Source organism: Porites lutea, chromosome 14 (genome assembly GCF_958299795.1).
Source record: "Porites lutea chromosome 14, jaPorLute2.1, whole genome shotgun sequence".
Lineage (NCBI taxonomy): Eukaryota > Metazoa > Cnidaria > Anthozoa > Scleractinia > Poritidae > Porites > Porites lutea.
Window position 1 is genome coordinate 22,624,532 of NC_133214.1, and position 18,109 is coordinate 22,642,640.

The following is an 18,109-nucleotide window of genomic DNA, read 5'->3' on the forward strand; positions in this document are numbered from 1 at the left end:
AAACATAGTTTCCGATTTCTTTTCATTTCAGTATTTTTACACCTCCTGTATTCTTAAAGTATATTTATATTGGTTTAATTGTAGATTATTGTGTTTCGACGCTCCTCACATGAAATATGAATCATGATACGAGAAAACATTAATTAGAGCAGACGTTAAGCTCAGTAAGCTCTATTTCAGCTGTTATTTCAGTTTTTGTATAACTGGCAAAAAAAGCCACGTTTCTTTGTTTTTGATTGACACTGAGACCTATAGAATTTGTCGCGGAGTTAATTTAAGCTGGAACGCGCCTACAAAGGCAATAATACGACCAAACGAAAACTAGAGTTCTTGGAGACTTGTTGAGTTATTTGTTTCATTGAAGTTATATTTTATGAAGTAAACAAGGCCAGATAGTTACAAAGAAGGACAATGTCAACATTCACAGCATGAACAAATTTACCACATGTGAATCCTTTTTGAAACGAAATAATGAGCCAAGCTTCTTTACTGAATAAAAGAGTTACTTTCCGTCGGAAAAAGAAAAGAAATTTCAGGTGTTGCTTGTCAGATAACTGAAAAGAGGCTTGTCGTAAAGACAAAACATATCTTGAACGATTATGGCTGAAAATGTCAGACATTTGGACCCAAGCAATAACAAAACAGTTTTTCTGTTAATGTATTCTAATCATTAAGACGAAATTGTCTTTTGGCGGCTCGCCGATTGCGAGTTAAATCTAATTTAAAATTCGAGATATTTTAGACAGGATGAAAGATCGAAATAGTCAAAATAAGACGCAACTGTATTGCAAAAACAGTAGACGTTTTTATCGTCGTCGTCGCAGTTTCTCAGTTTTAGATCATCATCAAGTTTGATTGCGCAAGTAAGAATATTGTCCTTGGGTTTTCGTGCCCGTACTGAGAGTCTCCACTTTTACAAGTGTGAACTGGTGCTGGATATGAAAAATGGTTTAGCATATCATAGGACTCTCCATGCAAAGTAGTTTGAGAGCGAAGAAGAAATTTCACATATTATAGTTCTTACTTGCCAAAAGAAATATTTTCTCACCTTGGAATCTGTTAAAGGCTTGTCTCCTGTGTTTTCGTTTCAGGCGGTTTGTTCGTACTCTTGAAATACAAGTAGAAGAAAACAGAAGGATGCCCAGCAGTAGCAAGCACAGAGTTAAGTTCATTTGTCGATAAATTGAGCCAACGGGGATGAACACCGCAAACTAATTACACTTATGCTGGCCGCGAATATTTCATCTTTGGTGTCGATTTAGTTTAGCACGTTGCGATCTCATTTCCTTTTTTTCCTCATAACAACAAATAGTGAACGCGCGCCGGTCTCGTTTGCTCGAGAATGAAGAATGGCTTAATGTCATACTGAGCTGCAGCAGTCTGTATTTGACGCTTTCATCAATAAAAATTCAAACTCATAATTTATTCATTTCTGATCAGCTACGATTGCTGTTCAAAATGCTAATTAACAAACTTCGGAAACTCAAGAAGAGATTATTGAAAGGCCATAAAAAAAATCACTTTCGTGTTTCGCTGTAAATTTGGATTAACTTTCGTGAATTTTTTCCATGCATCGCCTTTGTTCCTATCAGATTACGAATCAAACTTTCTGACTGACTCGTTCTCGAGTAAAAAGGCTGAAAGAGGAAGTAATTTTTCTGAGCTGTCTTTTATTTTGCCAAATGATACCACACAGAAACATTTTTCGTCACAGCAATCTGGAAAGATCCAACCTCCCAAAATCTGCGCAAATAGTCTCTAATTGCAATCGCTTTAAGCACGGGGAGTACTATCACAGCCATCTAAAGAAACAAACAATTTTCGTCATGAATTTGTGTCTACAATTTTACCATATTAAAATATTTATAACGTTCTGTTCACTAGTGAAAGTTATCAGTGTAATTATCTCGTGAAAGCAGTTTTCAATTCGATCCTCCCACCCGGTTTAAATCTTTGCTACAAACTCCGCTTTTTGCTAGATGCTGACGTTATGGTGTTGTTTTACTTTTACTACAATTGTGCATTACAGTGAGGCAACGAAGCAGCTTGAAACAAAGAGCATTCTGAAATACAACAGGCAAACTACAATCTTTTTATCCACTTACATGTTAATGAAGCAGATTACAAACACATTTAGCTGAGCAGGGCTAAAAGGATATAAATTTAACTTGAGACAACCGCAACATCGCTTATAGATTTATCTCTTGGTTGAGCTCGACCAATAAATAAACTTTCAGAAATGGGAACAGTTTTGCAACTCATGTTTTGTTACTTTTTCGCTAATGAAAGGTTTCTGCACTTTTACCTCGGGAGTAAGTAGTTCTTCTTATAATAATTGAAAAGCAGGCTAGAGTCTTCCCCCCTCCCTTTACTAAAACTCTCATACATTTTCTCTTCTTTTTTCAGAAGAAAATTATCCTTGCCCACTCATTTTCAGACCACAGTTTTGCAAACTCTATACACACCTGGTCTCTGCAGGATATTACACTGACTAGTACCCTAAATTTCATCAAATATTTGAAAATCTAAGTTCATCTTTATGTTATTACCAAAAATAATGTAAATAGATGGGTTTTTAACGGGTTGCCAGTACTGGCTGAGAGACGTTAAAATAATGTGGCAACGAATGGGATCTTTGACAGTAATAAAAGGTATTTGAGCTATTCTAATCTACAATAAAGAAAGTCACTGCATTTTTATTAGCATAACTGAACTAAAATATAAAGTGCGCAAATAAAAAACACGAATGTATGATTCGGCTAAAATCCAAAACGTATTATTTTGATTTTAGTGAAAAAATATTCACGTAAACTGCAGTCTCCAAGATTTCCTACTGTGTTTTTAAGTGAAACAATAACAAAACATAATAAGAACACTGGTGTGTTGAGACACTTTTTTCTTTTTATAGGAACAAGTGCTAGCGGCGTGTTCTTAAATGAAATAATTGTTTGTATGTAAACACAAAGAATAGTGCATGTTTAATGAAAACCTAATTACGACAGCGCGTGCAAGAATAATTGCAGTTAAGAACACGAAAATGGACGATATGAATTTTCTTATGGATTTGACTACATTTTATTTTGAAAGTGATTTCCAATGACTGAATCCTTCATCTTATTCCCTTTGACTTCTTACGACTTACTCTGTTGTTGATATGAAAAAAAGTTTATTTGAAAAGGAATAATAATAAATCAAGATCACTTTGTCCAAACCTGATACAAAATTTATGAACCTAACAGTGTTAAAAATAAGTACTAGCCTAGATATTTTGGATTACATTAAACATGGTCGACTCAGCCTGTTAACTATAATGACCGAAACCTAGTATGAAAGCCCAAAGGGTCTGAATCCGAGTCACTTTAGATCAGTTCAACCTTAAGTTCCTTTTTGAGCTACAAAGTTAACTACTGCTATACAGTGGCTCTGAGAAAAAAATTTACGTCGGAAACGTTTTTGTTTGTGTTCGTTTTGCTTTGTTTCATGATTCAAAACATATTTTTCTAGAAAGATGATCCGTGTAAACACTGGGAAAAAAGCCCGTTTCCTCACAAGAGATGACACTTGCGTGGAGTTTAATAATTTACATTTCTACGAGACTTAGAAGAAGAGTTCATGCGTTAAATAATTCTGACCTCAACACAAGGAGAATCATTTTAAACGGGTATGCCATTTTATATTAAGTTAAGAACATCTTCATCTTGTCACCGAACTAACAACTAAATATGTTTTTTGCAATTTAATTTCCTCTTACTTGGAATTAAAAATTAGCGATTTAGTAACTGATTTGGTCGTATGATGTTGTTAATTTTGTTCTACATAAACCGTCAGTCTGTACAACTCTCCTTTCTAATGTCCATTGTTACTTTGTTGTTTTTTTGGGGGGGAGGGGGGGGGAAGTAAGTAGAAGAAACAGAGGACAACTAAAGAGTTGCCTTCAGATGAGGGTGTGGCTCATGTTGTTTCTCTTTGCAATGGATTGTTTGTTGATATGAGTAGAGAGACTGAACAGGATCAACCTGGGATCGACTGAGATCTGTTGATTAAGACAACAGGTGCAAAAGTATTATCGAGACCAGTGGCGGATCCAGGAGAGGGCCCAGGGGGCCCGGGCCACCCCCTTATCTTTAGACCAAAATGAGGCCCGAAGGGCCGAAAAAGTTTTTTTTTTGAGGCCGGGCTCCCCCCCCCCCCCCTATCTCGGGATCTGGATGACCGGCCCCCGCCTTATCTGAAGGTCTGGATCTATCACTGGAGACTAACACAGAAATATTGTCACTTCGCTATTGCCTAACGCTAATCCTTGGCCAGGGCTAATGGCGCACCACTAGCATAAGAATGAGTTAACTTAATGGAGGCTCTCCAAGCTTAAAGTTCCATTTTACCGCGACAGTGACGACAATTATGATCACTTACTGCACATTTCGCCCTTTGATTTAATCTTGATCGATTTCCCCAGTCGACAAGCTTCCATTTTTAAGACACAATGGTTAAGATACGTTTTATCGTCGGTTCCGCAGATGAGATTCCTTTCCTCCTTTTCACATGAGAATTGACATCTACATTCCGCACCTTTCCTACTTGTTTGGAAGCATTTTGCGTAGGGAGGGCATTTTAGGTCCTTGCATGACTGACCTGTCAGAGGAAAAACTACTATTAATTTTAAAGGTACAGTAGTTTGAGTTTGATGGCTGCTCTGATTAGTTAAGCATGCACTGCCTGCAGTCCATCACGGATAAAAACCAAGTTTAATTTGCGGATCTTTAATATAAAGTAGGTCTATGTAAGCTTCGTTTTAGTGTGCCCTTTTACTCTAAAAGGAGGTCCGTCATATAATGAAAACCTTAAGTTGGCAATCAAATCATGCTTACCTCGAGGTAATCTCCGCTTTGAAGGTGTCGTTGGGCTATTTGTTTTGCTTTGAGAAGGCGAATTGGATGGAGCAGGCGTGGCTGGATCTCTAGATCCTCTGGCAATCCGGGACATCAATGTAGAACCGGTACTTAAGGTTGGTTTTAGAGTTGTAGAAGGACGTGAAGCTCCTGGGTAATAGGGACAGATAATAAATATAAATCGTAAAGCTCAGACACTTCTTGTTTGTGCAGTAGGTGAAATATGATCACCCAGGTAAATGGAGTCTTTTTTCTTACAGCGAGTGACGTTTTGATAACCGAGCTGCGCATGCGTCATCTTCACATTCAATTTCAGCTGTCGGATCATTCTCGTCCCCAGAGCCCGTCGTTTCTTGGTCACGTGGTTGGTTACAAATTAAGCCGAGTGGCTCTGGGGACGAGAATGCTGTCAGATTTGAGAAAACAAAAATGGAAGGCTAGGATACAGCTAATGAATCTCATTAAATTTGCCAGATTTACTTATTCACGATGTTTAGACCGAACCGTAAAAAACCTTGACCCTCGATCTTCAATGCACCTTTTTTCATTTACTGTTAATAATGAGCGTTTTGATTAGTAGTGGTAGCCTTTTCACGGAACATAACCCTTGGAAATTCTTCGCGCACACTTTACTTTACGCTGTATACCGACAACCCTTCTTGAATCCGATGTTTCAAGTTACTGACACCTTGTAGGTAGAGCTCTCTTGTTTTTTGTTGTTGTTGTTTTTTTAATTAAATAAAAGTTTGAGTTGAGAACGACAGAAATGTTTTTGAACTTCAGGGTTAATAGCCCCAAAATGAAGAGAAAGACAGCGGTCTGATTATTTGTACACACAACACATCACGAAACTGATTGTAGAAAATGTTAAGCGTTTCGCGAACACTAAACTTTGTCAACTCATTGTTACTGTCAAACACACTAATACTCACCACAGTAGGAGCAAGACCTTGGGCATATTTCACGCATTTTTCTGTGTTTGCAGTAATAAGACTGCTCAGCAAAACCCCTGCAGCCTGTACTTTTGTCTTCGCAAACACCAGTTATGTTCTCTGTAAAAATCAATAAGTCTAATTGTATTATAACGGGTATCACAATCATCATTAGCCGTGAGAAGCAGCATTATCAACATTGACACAATCACCCTACCCATAGCACTCTGCTCTATTGTCATCGTTGCAATGGTTAGTATCATGAGGGTATTATGACGTAAGTACGGTCAGAAAGAAAAGACGTCATGGTTATTACTATCATTATTATACCATTCTCCAGAGCATCTATCAATTTCTTTTTATGAACTGAGTCACTTTCAATAAAAATCCAGCAAATCAATAGAAAGATTTAGAATTACATCACACGACCAAGTTAGTCTCTAAGCAAACTGTGGTGTTGCGTCAGTGGGAGAGTGAGATATAAAAATTTTGTTTCGGTGAGGGTCATGCATATTTGAGGCCAGTTTGTAATTTTGTAGATGCTGCATGGTGCATGGAATATTGCAGCTATTTACCTGTGCATGTTTTCATTTTTAAGTTGACGTTTGGACAGATGCACTCCTTTTCACTGGATTTACTTAGTTTTCCGCACGCATCACCACCATGGCATGGATTTGTGAGACAAGGGTTCACTGAAAGTAAGGAAAATTCATCATTTAATCTAGGAACGAATGTTTATGGAAAATGTCTGTCTAGCTATAATAGCAATGTTTTATCTTAAAACGGCGGTGTTTTGGCACAATTTGCAGCAGACTGCTGAACCGAGGAATAAATTCACTTGTAAAGGGACCTTAACTTATTTACTAATGCGTTCGTTTCAAGGGACTTCATAGATGCTATACTGATTAATCTTGGACTGAGCAGAGCAATGCTCTAGAATATGCCCTGAAGCAAAGAGTTGGAATAGATGATGGTGTTTATCACTCGAACTAAGGTACTTCAAGTAGTAAGCTATATAGGTACATTCCGCGGGCTGAATTATAGTTTATAGTTTAGCATTACACTACAGAGATATTCTCCTCTTATACTGTAGTACCTCCCTTGAAGTAACAGCAAAGAATGGTGTCCTGAAAGAATATCACTCCATTGGAGTACACTCCTGCGATATCGTCTGCCGACAGGTCTTTGAGCCAAATCGCTAACTGCGAAATTTCAAATTTTCCAAACTCTTTGAACCTCCTCAGGGTGCTCGGTCGAGCTAATGTGATAACTGGCGTATAATTTTGTAGGCGTAGCGGAGACAGTAACACTGGTCGGTCGGTAAACGTGCTGAGGTTACCATCTTCGTAGTACTTCAGTCCGTTCTGGTTGTGCCACGTGAACGCCATGTGTGTCCAATAACCAACATCCTGATGGATTAACAACGTCCATCTTTTATTTCGTGTTTCAAGTAAAAATTGGAAACGTTTCAGGCTTTGGTGGTAATAAAGCTGGAATCCAGGGCCGTTCCTGTGGTTTGTGAATGATCCCGAAGATATAATGAACCCTGTGCTGTATACCTTCAGCCAGAAAGCCAAAGTAAAACCCTCTTGGCAAGTCGAGGGATCCGTCACGCAATCCGCATTAAAACCACCTTCAAATATGATAAAAAGAAGTTAAGAAAACCATAAAGACGGGTGTCTGTACAGGGGTGGGGAGTGGGGAACGAATAATTTGCCAAACAAAACGTAACAGCGTTGAAGAGTTCAGACAGCGGAGCACTGCATTGTGATTACAGTGAGATTTGAATAACAAAAAATAAATTGGTTTCTTGAATCGCACTTGTTTAAGTGGACTATTTTTCATCAATCTCAATATCTGAAAGTCAAAACAAAGCGGCAGAAAGTAGCTGATATACTGGGCCTTGAACCTACAATATCAACATGCATATTCTCCACACTATTCTCCGCTATTCACTATCCTCTGGTACTGATGCTATTGTAGGAAGAATTTGTTTAAAGATCAGGTTATTATATATGTTGTGATAGTATTCATTATTCTCTTTGTCTTTAGACTTATTACCAGGCATTATCATATAAGGAGAAATAAGATTCTTTGCCACTGAAGAATCTAAAAGTAAACATCACTAGCTGTCAGCTTTGCCAAGTCTCTCTAGTTTAAAGTCAGACAAATCAAACGCAAATCAAAGACAAATAGAAAACTTGAAAATAAAATGATTTTTACTAAATACATGACCTACAGGCGATGGAAAAGTACTCAAAAGAGTTAGATCCTGGTGAGGTTAAAATAATCAAAGTGTGGGGAAAAAGAAGTTTGACAAAAAGGTGCTTGTGATGAAGGAACACTGTCATCATGTGTAAGGTTGGGCTGCCGTTAACCTGGCTAACCCTAATTTCCTTAATCTTCATCTCCTTCTCCCTCCCCCCCCCCCCTCCCTCCAGGAAGACCCAAAATAGCCCTGTCAGATAGATCAATTAAAAAAATCACGTTTTAAAGTGACTTTCCTGGGAACTACTTTCATCTGCAAACAAATATAGACTTGACGAAAATCAGGGCTAGCGCTTCTTCTCTTAGTTAGCAAACTAAGCCTTACACTGAACCTGCTCTTACCTGCTTTTAAAGGATTTTCGTTTCTTCAATCAAATAAAGAACATGAGAAAATTTACTCCAGTTTGTACTTAAGGGAAGAAAGAAAAATTAAAACAGATTCATCGAAGATCAGGAATCAGGAATCAGGAATCAGATCAGGAATCAGGATCCCCCCACCCCCCCCCCCCCCCCAGAAATTTACATAACCATCGTTTCCAACTCCAGGGTATTACAGTCGTCCTAAGGGACCGGTCATTATTTATCGCCGAAAGCGGGGGGGGGGGGGGGGGGGGCGGAGGATTTGGGGCTAGACAGGGTGAAATTTAGCTGATCCCCCCTTTGAATGTTATTTCACTGAAGTGATCCCCCCCCCGCCAATGTCTTCATTTTCCAAGCGAATTTAAGTGCCCCCCCTCTGAATCCTAAGAGTTTGGAGAATGTTCGCCATGTTCGCCATTTTTGCCCAAATCGCCTCTCTAAAATGGAACTCTTTGCCAAGTCATAGCTACATACGCCAAAGTTTGGCGAGAGTTAAACATTTTCGCCGTTTTCGTCAAAATCGCCACTTTCAAAGGGCCCCTTTACCTTCTCACTTGAATTTTTCCTAAGAATTTGACGAACGTTCGCCAAATTCGTCAAATATAACATTTCACTTTATTTTAATTTAATTTTTTTGAATATGACATTTTAGCTTTAAAATTCACCATTTAAAATTTCCTCAACCCTCTGGTATAAAGTTCGAAAAGTTAAAGTTTCGAAATCGCCAAAGAATAGATGACAGTGTCCCTAACGTGAGTTGTGGAGAGGTGGTGTTGGAAGAGAGACCGTACTTACAACCAAACTTGTCGGCGGGGACCGAACTGCAGTGCCGACTCCTCCCTAGAGGAGAGTTGTCAATTGTCAACAAAATATATCTTTATACTACTCCATAAAAAAAAATTAATATATAACACGACATTTATCAGCAATATCCCCTTTTCTTTTGTCTAGGATAACATGTTGTTATGATTTCTGTCAATATGTGCAAAATGTATAAGGGCAAACAAATTTTGGGCGACTGAACTCGAAATCAGGTGAGTTTGATGCTGATGAAAAGTTCACTTTTCTGCAAACTTTAAAAGGAAATTGATCTCGCCGTAGCTGGATTAGTGAAATAGGGTTGTCGCGCATTTGAGAAGGACTATGATGTTTATACTTGCTTGACAATAATTTCGTGAAAGCATAGCTCATAAAATCCTGGAAAAAACTACTATAGTGGTTTTGGCTACAACTAAGTGCTCAAGTTTTCTATACTGAATAAATTAGAAACTTAGGAAATGAAAAACATGTGAAGCCTGGTTAAGGCGGTAAAAGCCTACTTTTCTAAGCTCAAATGGCAGAAGACAGCAAGACACTTAATGTGTTCACCTGTATCCACCCAGTCGTCTTTTCCATCAAAAACCAGCGCATATCCTAACTGAGGCACTTCAATAGTTTTCCCACCATTGTAGACAACAGTGTGCGCGGCACCTTCTACATCTTCCAAGAAACCATCGGTGATGTTATACATGGGCCAGTAGTGATCCGCGCTTTGATATGGAGATCCCCAAACAGGATACGGATAAAGAGGAACTAACGGATAAAGAATGAACAAGTATTTGTGATCACTTATTTTCTCTAATGGTTTTTGGATAGGAGCCAAGTAGACCAGAGCCTTGAGAGATCTAATCCAAGAGATGGATACCCGAATTTCACTGTCTTAGAAAGAATAAAAACCTAGAAACTTGAAAAACAAAAATTCAACCTAAATGGACAATGATATCCGTGTATCCGTTTGCGTCAAAGCTTAGCTCAAAGACAGAAGAGACACATGGCGAAAATCGGGTATACCTTTTAGCCTTTCTATTGTGAATACCGTGCACAAATAACCAACATATCATAAATAGTACTTTTTTTGCTAACAAATTAACATAAATGTGTACTTAGGTCTATTTATTAAGAGCTCTTGCTACGATCTGGCAGCTTACGTGAGGATTCGTGTTCAAGTTAGTGTGTTCTTGTATCACTTACAGGAAAAACGTGGCAGAACTAAAACACAATCCAGGTGTGAAGAATTTTCAGTGAAAGTCCAGCGTCGGAAAATAAAACGCAGTAAAACAACCAGTTAGGAGGCAACAAGTAAATCTTTGTAGTGCAGTCTTGTACAGTTTTTTGAAAATAATAACAGCTAAAATCCTTTTGCGTTTGTGTGCAAGTACACCCAACACTGAGCTATATTTAAAAGGTCTTGGGGGAGGAATTTGTTGAATTTTTAGTTTCACTGTCATCATCTTTTACATAGAAGAAAACTCGGAATATCTATGACCATCTACATAACGAAATGACTAATAACGAAAAATCTATACTAGCACAGACTAGTGGAAGTATTAACTGTAGCCTAACGAGGTTTCTCTATTGAATCCGTGCCAGTTAGCGTGGCCGATTCTGATCTTCGAGTTAGTAGCCCACAAAATAAGAGAGAGGCCTTGCGGCGAAAATAATTTTTCTTGGCTTAAAAATGGTATAAACTAATAATAAACTCTATTGCTGGCGGCTTCCTCTATTCGTACATGTATCATGGCTTATAACAGAAATATTTTCTATCCGGCTGAGCGAAGCGATAGAGAATAGAATTGACGTTTTTATCGTTTATCGTTGAAATTTCTTTGCCCGAAAATGATACTCAATTTTAGACTGGTAAACTGAACTTTATGGTTGTTATGATGAATTACATTTTCCGGAAAAATGTAACTAGCAAAGACACTTATATGCTTAAGTGTTTCTTACAACGTTTAAAATTTCTTGAAAGTAAACCGATATGTATTTGTTTGTTAATAAATGCACAAGATATTTAATTCAAGGTGCGTGTAAATAGCAACGGTTATTCATCATCGTTTCCATCATCCGATTCTGAATATCCACTTTTTTGTGGAGAATTGCTCAGCTAAAGTTTTATAGAAAACGTTTTCGGAATTGAATGGCATATGTTGAAAACTAGAACGTGAATTGATTTTCCGTTTTAAACGTAGTTTAACCTCCTCTAAAACAATGATGGTGACGGTCAAAATATTTTTACGAAAACTACTGAATTACATCATTTACTAGTTGAAATTAAATGTTTTGTCTAAAACACTGACCACAAAAAAACTTTAGCAAGATAATGTGTATACAGAATGAAACGTTGCGGTTGTTATTTCGTCAACAAGGAAGAAATTTTTGATCTCCACAAAAAAGCCGTGTAATTTCATTATCTGTATCATGATTAGGTTCAAAAATCCTCTTTTTAAGCAAAACATGGCCGCTTACCCTGGGCCACTTACATACTGAACCAAGGCCTTAAAAACTTTTTACGTTAAATTTTCCATATTTCGTGCCTAGGGGTTTGGTATAGTGTGAAGAAAATACAAAGAACTTATCACCAAGGAATGAATGATTTATCATTTATGGGTAAGTACTAAGGATATTTCGAAATAGTTTGTCAATTAACGGGGTATGAATATTAATAAATACCTAAGTTCAGTTATGTTCAGCACAATAGGATCAGCAGGTCAAGGTAGTAACAAAATCACACCACTAACAATTCGATCGAATTGATGGCTTGGTGGATTTCCTTTTTGTTTCTCAACAAATGAAGCAATCTTTTTTGAACATTCTAAGTGGAATTGATTGTAAACTTCTTTGCCTGATCCGCCTTCCAAATGCGTCATCTATTTTAATTGAATGATATGACAAATCAACCCTTATTAGCAACAAGATAAAAATTAAGAGCAAAAACTTACCGAGGACAACGAACCAAAATAAAACGCATTTTAAGATCGAGAGATCTTCGATAATTCGAGCCATATTTAAACATTTCCGGTGCATGCGGATGCGTTTGTTGACTATTGATTGATTTAGTTGAGGGGTACTCGCGACAAGATTCCTGATCTCATGTGGCCGCAACCTTAGTACTTCAGCGCCATCTCTCACTTGGCCACCTCCTGAGAAAATCCCTGCAAGGTTAAATTGGACAGTAATTTAAATTTTGATCCAAATTTCGTACTTGCACAGCAAATCATAAGACATAAATATTTTTTTCTGGCTCAAAAAAATGTTACAAGATACAAGGCTTACTTAATTAAAGTTCGGTTATCCTGGGAAGACCGTCTACATACAGTATATCAAGTTTTTTTGTTGTCCTCAAGTGGTGAAACTGCAGGGTAAATGTGCACTCGTTGTGGTACAGCCCTATACAGCACGAAAAAGCACAGAAGCCTCTTTATTCCCTCTGACTAATTTGTACTGTGATCCGGTTTGCAAAACGCCACCCCATTTAAAAGCAATTTTGCATAAAGAAACAAGAATTTGTCTTATGAATAATTTACATTAAAAGACCATAACAATGCTTTCGTACCTCCAATAAGTGGAAAAATTTTCATTTATTGTTTCCTAAGAATGAAAGTGTCGTAACGTTATGCTTCATTATCAAGGGATAAATCTGATTTTGAAAATTAAAATCACTTAATAACAAAACCAAAATGCTTCAAATATTAAACAGCCTTATCTTTACTGATGATGAACTAAAGTAAAAAAAGCCAGTCGAGTTGGAATGAAATAACCAGAAAACAAATTTAAAAAACCCGGCCAGGAATGATGCAAATTATTTTAGGTTCTAAGGGGATCAACACCAGCAGAACACCTTGGTTACTTACTTCTTTTGAGCGCAGGTCCGTAGTTTTCCACCATCAATTAAATTGTAATTCAGCGTATAAGAAGATTTTTTGAACATCCTGCCTTATCACGATATTTATGACTCGAATGTTTTTGCAGTTTGTTGAAGGTTTTAGATTCAAACCGAAAACTAATTTCATCTTATCGAATTACAAGTTGTCACCTGTATATTTGAGCTCTAAAGGTGTTTTTTAGGGGCAATAAATAGAGATTAATACAGATATTTGCTTCAGTATGAAAATAATTCTAGCTACGTGCGACACCACTGGTTTAGAACAAATCACTCACTTCCAGTACAGAAAAGTTATTCGAATAAATACACTTTCCATTTTGTCGTTATAGGTGATAAAATATACACAAAAGACATTATTGTAAAACAAAAACTCTCTTAAAAAATGAAGTCTACTGGAATTAATTAAATACAATATCCAGCCTTAAAAAAGTGACCAATAGTATACGAAACCATTATGTTAAAACAGTTCAACACGAGCTTTATTGTCCGGCATATTCTTGTACAGTTATGTGTTTTAAATATGTCACCTCTAAAACCGCTATTTCCATTCTAAAAACTACTCGAATCCCGAACAAAAAGCAACTGAGATATGTGACGAAAATTCTCCGTCTCTGCAATCATTTCAACAATCAACGATTTATGTAAAAGTGTGTTTTGGCAGATAAAAATTTGTTCGTGACTCAAATCGGCTGTTTTGATGTTTTATATCAAGATGACATTATCCTTATGGATATAATCAATTTAGTTCAAAAGGCACGCCGGATATGGCCTGGAAAAGAAATGGCCATGGGAAAACGACTTTAACTCGAAGAACAAAGCATCTGTCACTCAGACTGAATCATATTTAAGAGACTGACGGATATGCAAATTGCGACTTGCGCTGATCATAGAATATTCTATACGACCGCTGCCACTAGCCTCAGTAAACCTTTCACAAATTTGTCCAAGGAATGACAAACCCTAATAAAGAGTCGATAATAGAACCCCGAAACTGTTGCTTATCTCATATGCGAAATGAAAAATCGGACCAAAACATCCCGGTCACCACTGCACCATTTTGCGTCAACTCTTCTCGATGCTTGTAACCACAATCCTGTATTGCACTCTACAATACATGTTTGATGGCTTTTTGGCAACAGAAGCCGAAGCCAACAATGGTGGGACAGAACAAAAGAAAGTTTGAATAAATTCATGCTTTACATTGCTTACTTAAAATACTTGAAACCGGGAAAAAAGTAAACTTTCTCTAATTTCAAAAGTGTATCATTGATTTTCAAAAGTACACTGTAATCAAATTTTATTATAGAAAAAAATAGAAGTATATGATAAAGGCTGAAATTCCTTGTATAAAATCATAGGAATTAACTCATAACTAAGACGATTCGTGGAAAAACCTTAGTAGCTCTCATTGATGTATGCATGCTTTTAGTAAACATGGGTTTCTTCTACTTGAGCCCTCTAAGAATCTGGATTAACCTTCATTAGAGATAGAAATACGTTTTCTTTTGACGACGGTCTAGAAGTCGCTGGGTAGTGTAAAGATAATTCTAATGTTCCGTACACCGATAGACTCAGTATATCAAATATTGAGCTTAGGTATGACTTTAAGATTAAAAAGCAAGTTTATCTCTTCCCAACAGTATCTCTCTATTCTGTGAAAACCTTCGTCATTAACAGAACACACTTGTTGAAGGTCAGACACCTGGGCTTAACTGATTTCATGTCTCCTTAGAAGATCGCCCCCATGAATTTGGCTTTCATCTCCCCTGCACTCAGTTTCCGTGCCGGGTTATCTATGCCGCGGGGGTGCTGATCAGTTGATTGTTTTGTTCAATTTTTCAAGTAATTATGATTATTTTGTGATTACAGTAAGCGATGTTTAAGCTAATTTGTTTTATCGGCGTCCCTTCAAAGAAGCGAATAACAGCGAAATTTAGATTCTAGAAGAAACACTTTTTTTTGCCTTCCGTGTTCCCAAGAAAAACGTTTTTACTGTAAGTGTAGAACCGGTCAAGTCCAAGCTTTGCATAGCTTCTTGGTTATATTAACAATTTTTTACTCAAATTAAACGTAGCACCCTCTGCAACTACCCGTTGCGTGATGCCTCATGATTAATGACCCTCACTGAATCATTGACATATAATGCTTATCGCCAGACAAGTTATTTACAGTTTCCAGGTAGTACAGTACACTGCAGTATACTAAACCTTTTCTTCAATTATACGTACTTTAACATGGCTATTCCGTTCCCATCATTAACACTAAAATCTACTCGAACTACCAGTTCTTCAAAAAAGAATTACTTAACTCTTTTCATATTTTGCCGACAATGATATATATATTTTTTGATATTTTTATATCTATTGTATCTGTAATTTTCAGTGGCGAACAGTACAAAATAAGATCTTCACTGCGAAAACCGAAGCTAACTTTGCACCACTTTTTCTTCTACTAACAGGGGTAAACTAGTCCAGTGAACCAGTGCAGCAAGTAATTTTTATGCTGCTGATTAACCATTTTTCAACTGTGTTCTGCAACAAGGGCGGACACGAATAGGCCCGGCAATACCCAAGAATGGAGAACCAAACTGGGCAGCTCCTATTTCGCAGCGAGCCCAAAACAGTACTGAAACTTAGTTCAGGTTTTTACTCCAATCAACCTCTCACAAGTCACTGTTTTACCTGCTGAACACAGTTAAAGACCCTTTCTGTACATTGCTGAAAAAACTGAAAACTCAAAGACAACAAAGTTCTGTGATACAATTTTTCTTACAGTGTTATTTTACTAATTAATTAATCTTGTTTTTCACAAGTTGATACAATTGAAAATAAAATCTCCTGTGGTCTGAATTATCTAAAAAATAGAGCACACGGTCTTCATTTTTGGTGGTCATTTGAAGCACATTTCGAAGTATTTAGTAAAATAAGCATTTGTGGTTGTGCGAATGAATTCTGGATAAGGCGTTGGTTTCTTTGTTCTTTTACCTTGCATTCGGATAGAAACGAAAATTTCAATCCGAAAATCACAGATCTCAGTCCGTTCAATTATTCCGTTTTTAACTAGCCCGCGATAAAGCCCCGTTTATTTCAATTCTGCTAAAAACAAGAATCTTGTGAGATATGCAACTAGACACAGTCATGTTTAAGATACTTTTCTTAGTGCATCTGTATATACTTTCCATTGAAAATCAGATTTGTCTTCCTCTCTTCAATGAGCAACGAGATACGACCTAAAACTGTTTTTTTACTTAATGAAATGATGAACTACAAACCACTCTCTCCTCATACAATAACAGCATTGATAACAGACAGCATTTGAAGTTTTAATTATCTCAGTGTAAATTATTGTTTTAGTCATTACAAATATTATGACTTAAAGTTTTAATCGAAAATAACAGGCGCCAGTGGTTTGAAAATAAAACGATTATCCTCTACAGTTTCCTGACACGGTTAGGACTTGTATCAATTCCAAAATTATTTACATGGTGAATTTTCCACGCGCATTTTTTAATCGTTTGCAAAACACAGAAAGGAAAACATATGGTAAACGTACTATGGCTATACATAAGTGCCCTACTGAGCGAAGAAAAACTACAGAATTTGATTAGAATTTCGTAACCAATGTAAAGCTTCCAAGTTAATAGAAAAGCTTTATCAACAAGACTGTGGATTCAATCAAACAACATTGAAGTATCGCTATTAGATTTTGGCCGGTAATTAAATGGACTAACAGCTTTCCTTGCAGTTTTCGTGTCTTTGCTGACGTGAATTGTTCTTGATCGCGCAGGGATGCCATTGTAACGAAAAACTTAGTTTTTTTAATTTCTTTACTCAGAGGCGATCAAAACACACGACTTTTCTGAGTAAGAACAGGGAAAGCTGTAAAATCCTAGACCTTACCTTTTTTGTTTTGTGTCTTAATCAGTATTAATATTTTAAGCTTCTTCAGTGCTTTGGTGAATCTTTCTCTACTACATGGTTTTATTTTCAGCCGTAACCGACCTTCTTTTAGGATTCATTTAGGACCTGGAAAGAAATATATTTACCCCTCAACTATGCATCAAAATTAAACAAGAAACTTTCAAGAAACTTAAACTGAGCTCGTTAAGGAAAATTTGCATGATGATGAACGTCTATAAACTTACATTGTAATGTACAATTTCCTTGTAGGAATTTCCTGGTATACTAGTGTTTCTTCCCTTTTTCTGCGTGAAATATATTTAGTCTTGCATTTCACCGCGTTCTTGCGATTTGGTATTCTAACGGCTGTCAGCCCAACACTAATGGAATTAAAAATTCTCTAAAAGAGATCAACTTTCCAGGTTAGAGCCGTTTTGGTTGTCGATCCTTCAGGGAATAGATGAAAAGAAATCAAAACAGTGTATAGTTGTTAAACATTTATAGGCCTTATTGACTACTAGGACGACGCAGCAAGACAATGAAAAATCTGGTGATAAGCCTTTCTATAAACAGCCAATAGCTATCTATGATTCTTTATTTAGTTTCACCCCCCATAGATGGTTAAACTGCTCTAATTTAATGCTAGGCAAAGGCAAAACCTCTCACCCAACGACCACGAGTTGAAGGTCACGATTAATAAAGTGGCTTCACGGTTTACAAAACTCATGTAAGTCAGCTGCTTTCGGCTAATTTTACACCACAAAAATCCTACACTTTGTAACCGGATATAGCAGAAGAAAAAACAATCAATAATATTTCGTCCAGATTTTATGATTGTTAATGATAAGTTATAATAATTTTGGAGAGCAGATGCCAAGGCCGTCTGAACTATAGATTAGACTCACACTAAAACAGAATCAGATGCAACATCCCCTTCTAATTAAACTTTACGTTATGGTCAAGGCTTTTATGTTTACGTGCCGTGATCTTGGGTGATCACCTACATTTCAGCTTTTTCAATATTTACTTATAGGAAGTATCTTGTTCTCTGTGTGAAGA

General features: G+C 37.0%; 1 protein-coding gene across 1 annotated transcript in view; it reads right to left on the minus strand.

Moving 5' to 3' along the window:
• Positions 1-12,679, minus strand: part of LOC140924067 (uncharacterized) — a 29,449-nt gene extending 16,770 nt beyond the window's left edge. The window contains exons 1-8 of the mRNA XM_073374065.1: positions 12,542-12,679; positions 12,208-12,420; positions 9,818-10,021; positions 6,918-7,454; positions 6,397-6,513; positions 5,822-5,941; positions 4,869-5,039; positions 4,414-4,632 (exon numbers count right to left, since the gene is read on the minus strand). Coding sequence (XP_073230166.1) covers positions 4,414-4,632; positions 4,869-5,039; positions 5,822-5,941; positions 6,397-6,513; positions 6,918-7,454; positions 9,818-10,021; positions 12,208-12,292 — 1,453 coding nt within the window. The 5' untranslated portion in view covers positions 12,293-12,420; positions 12,542-12,679. The remainder of the gene's footprint in view (positions 1-4,413; positions 4,633-4,868; positions 5,040-5,821; positions 5,942-6,396; positions 6,514-6,917; positions 7,455-9,817; positions 10,022-12,207; positions 12,421-12,541) is intronic.
• Positions 12,680-18,109: the final 5,430 nt, after the last annotated feature.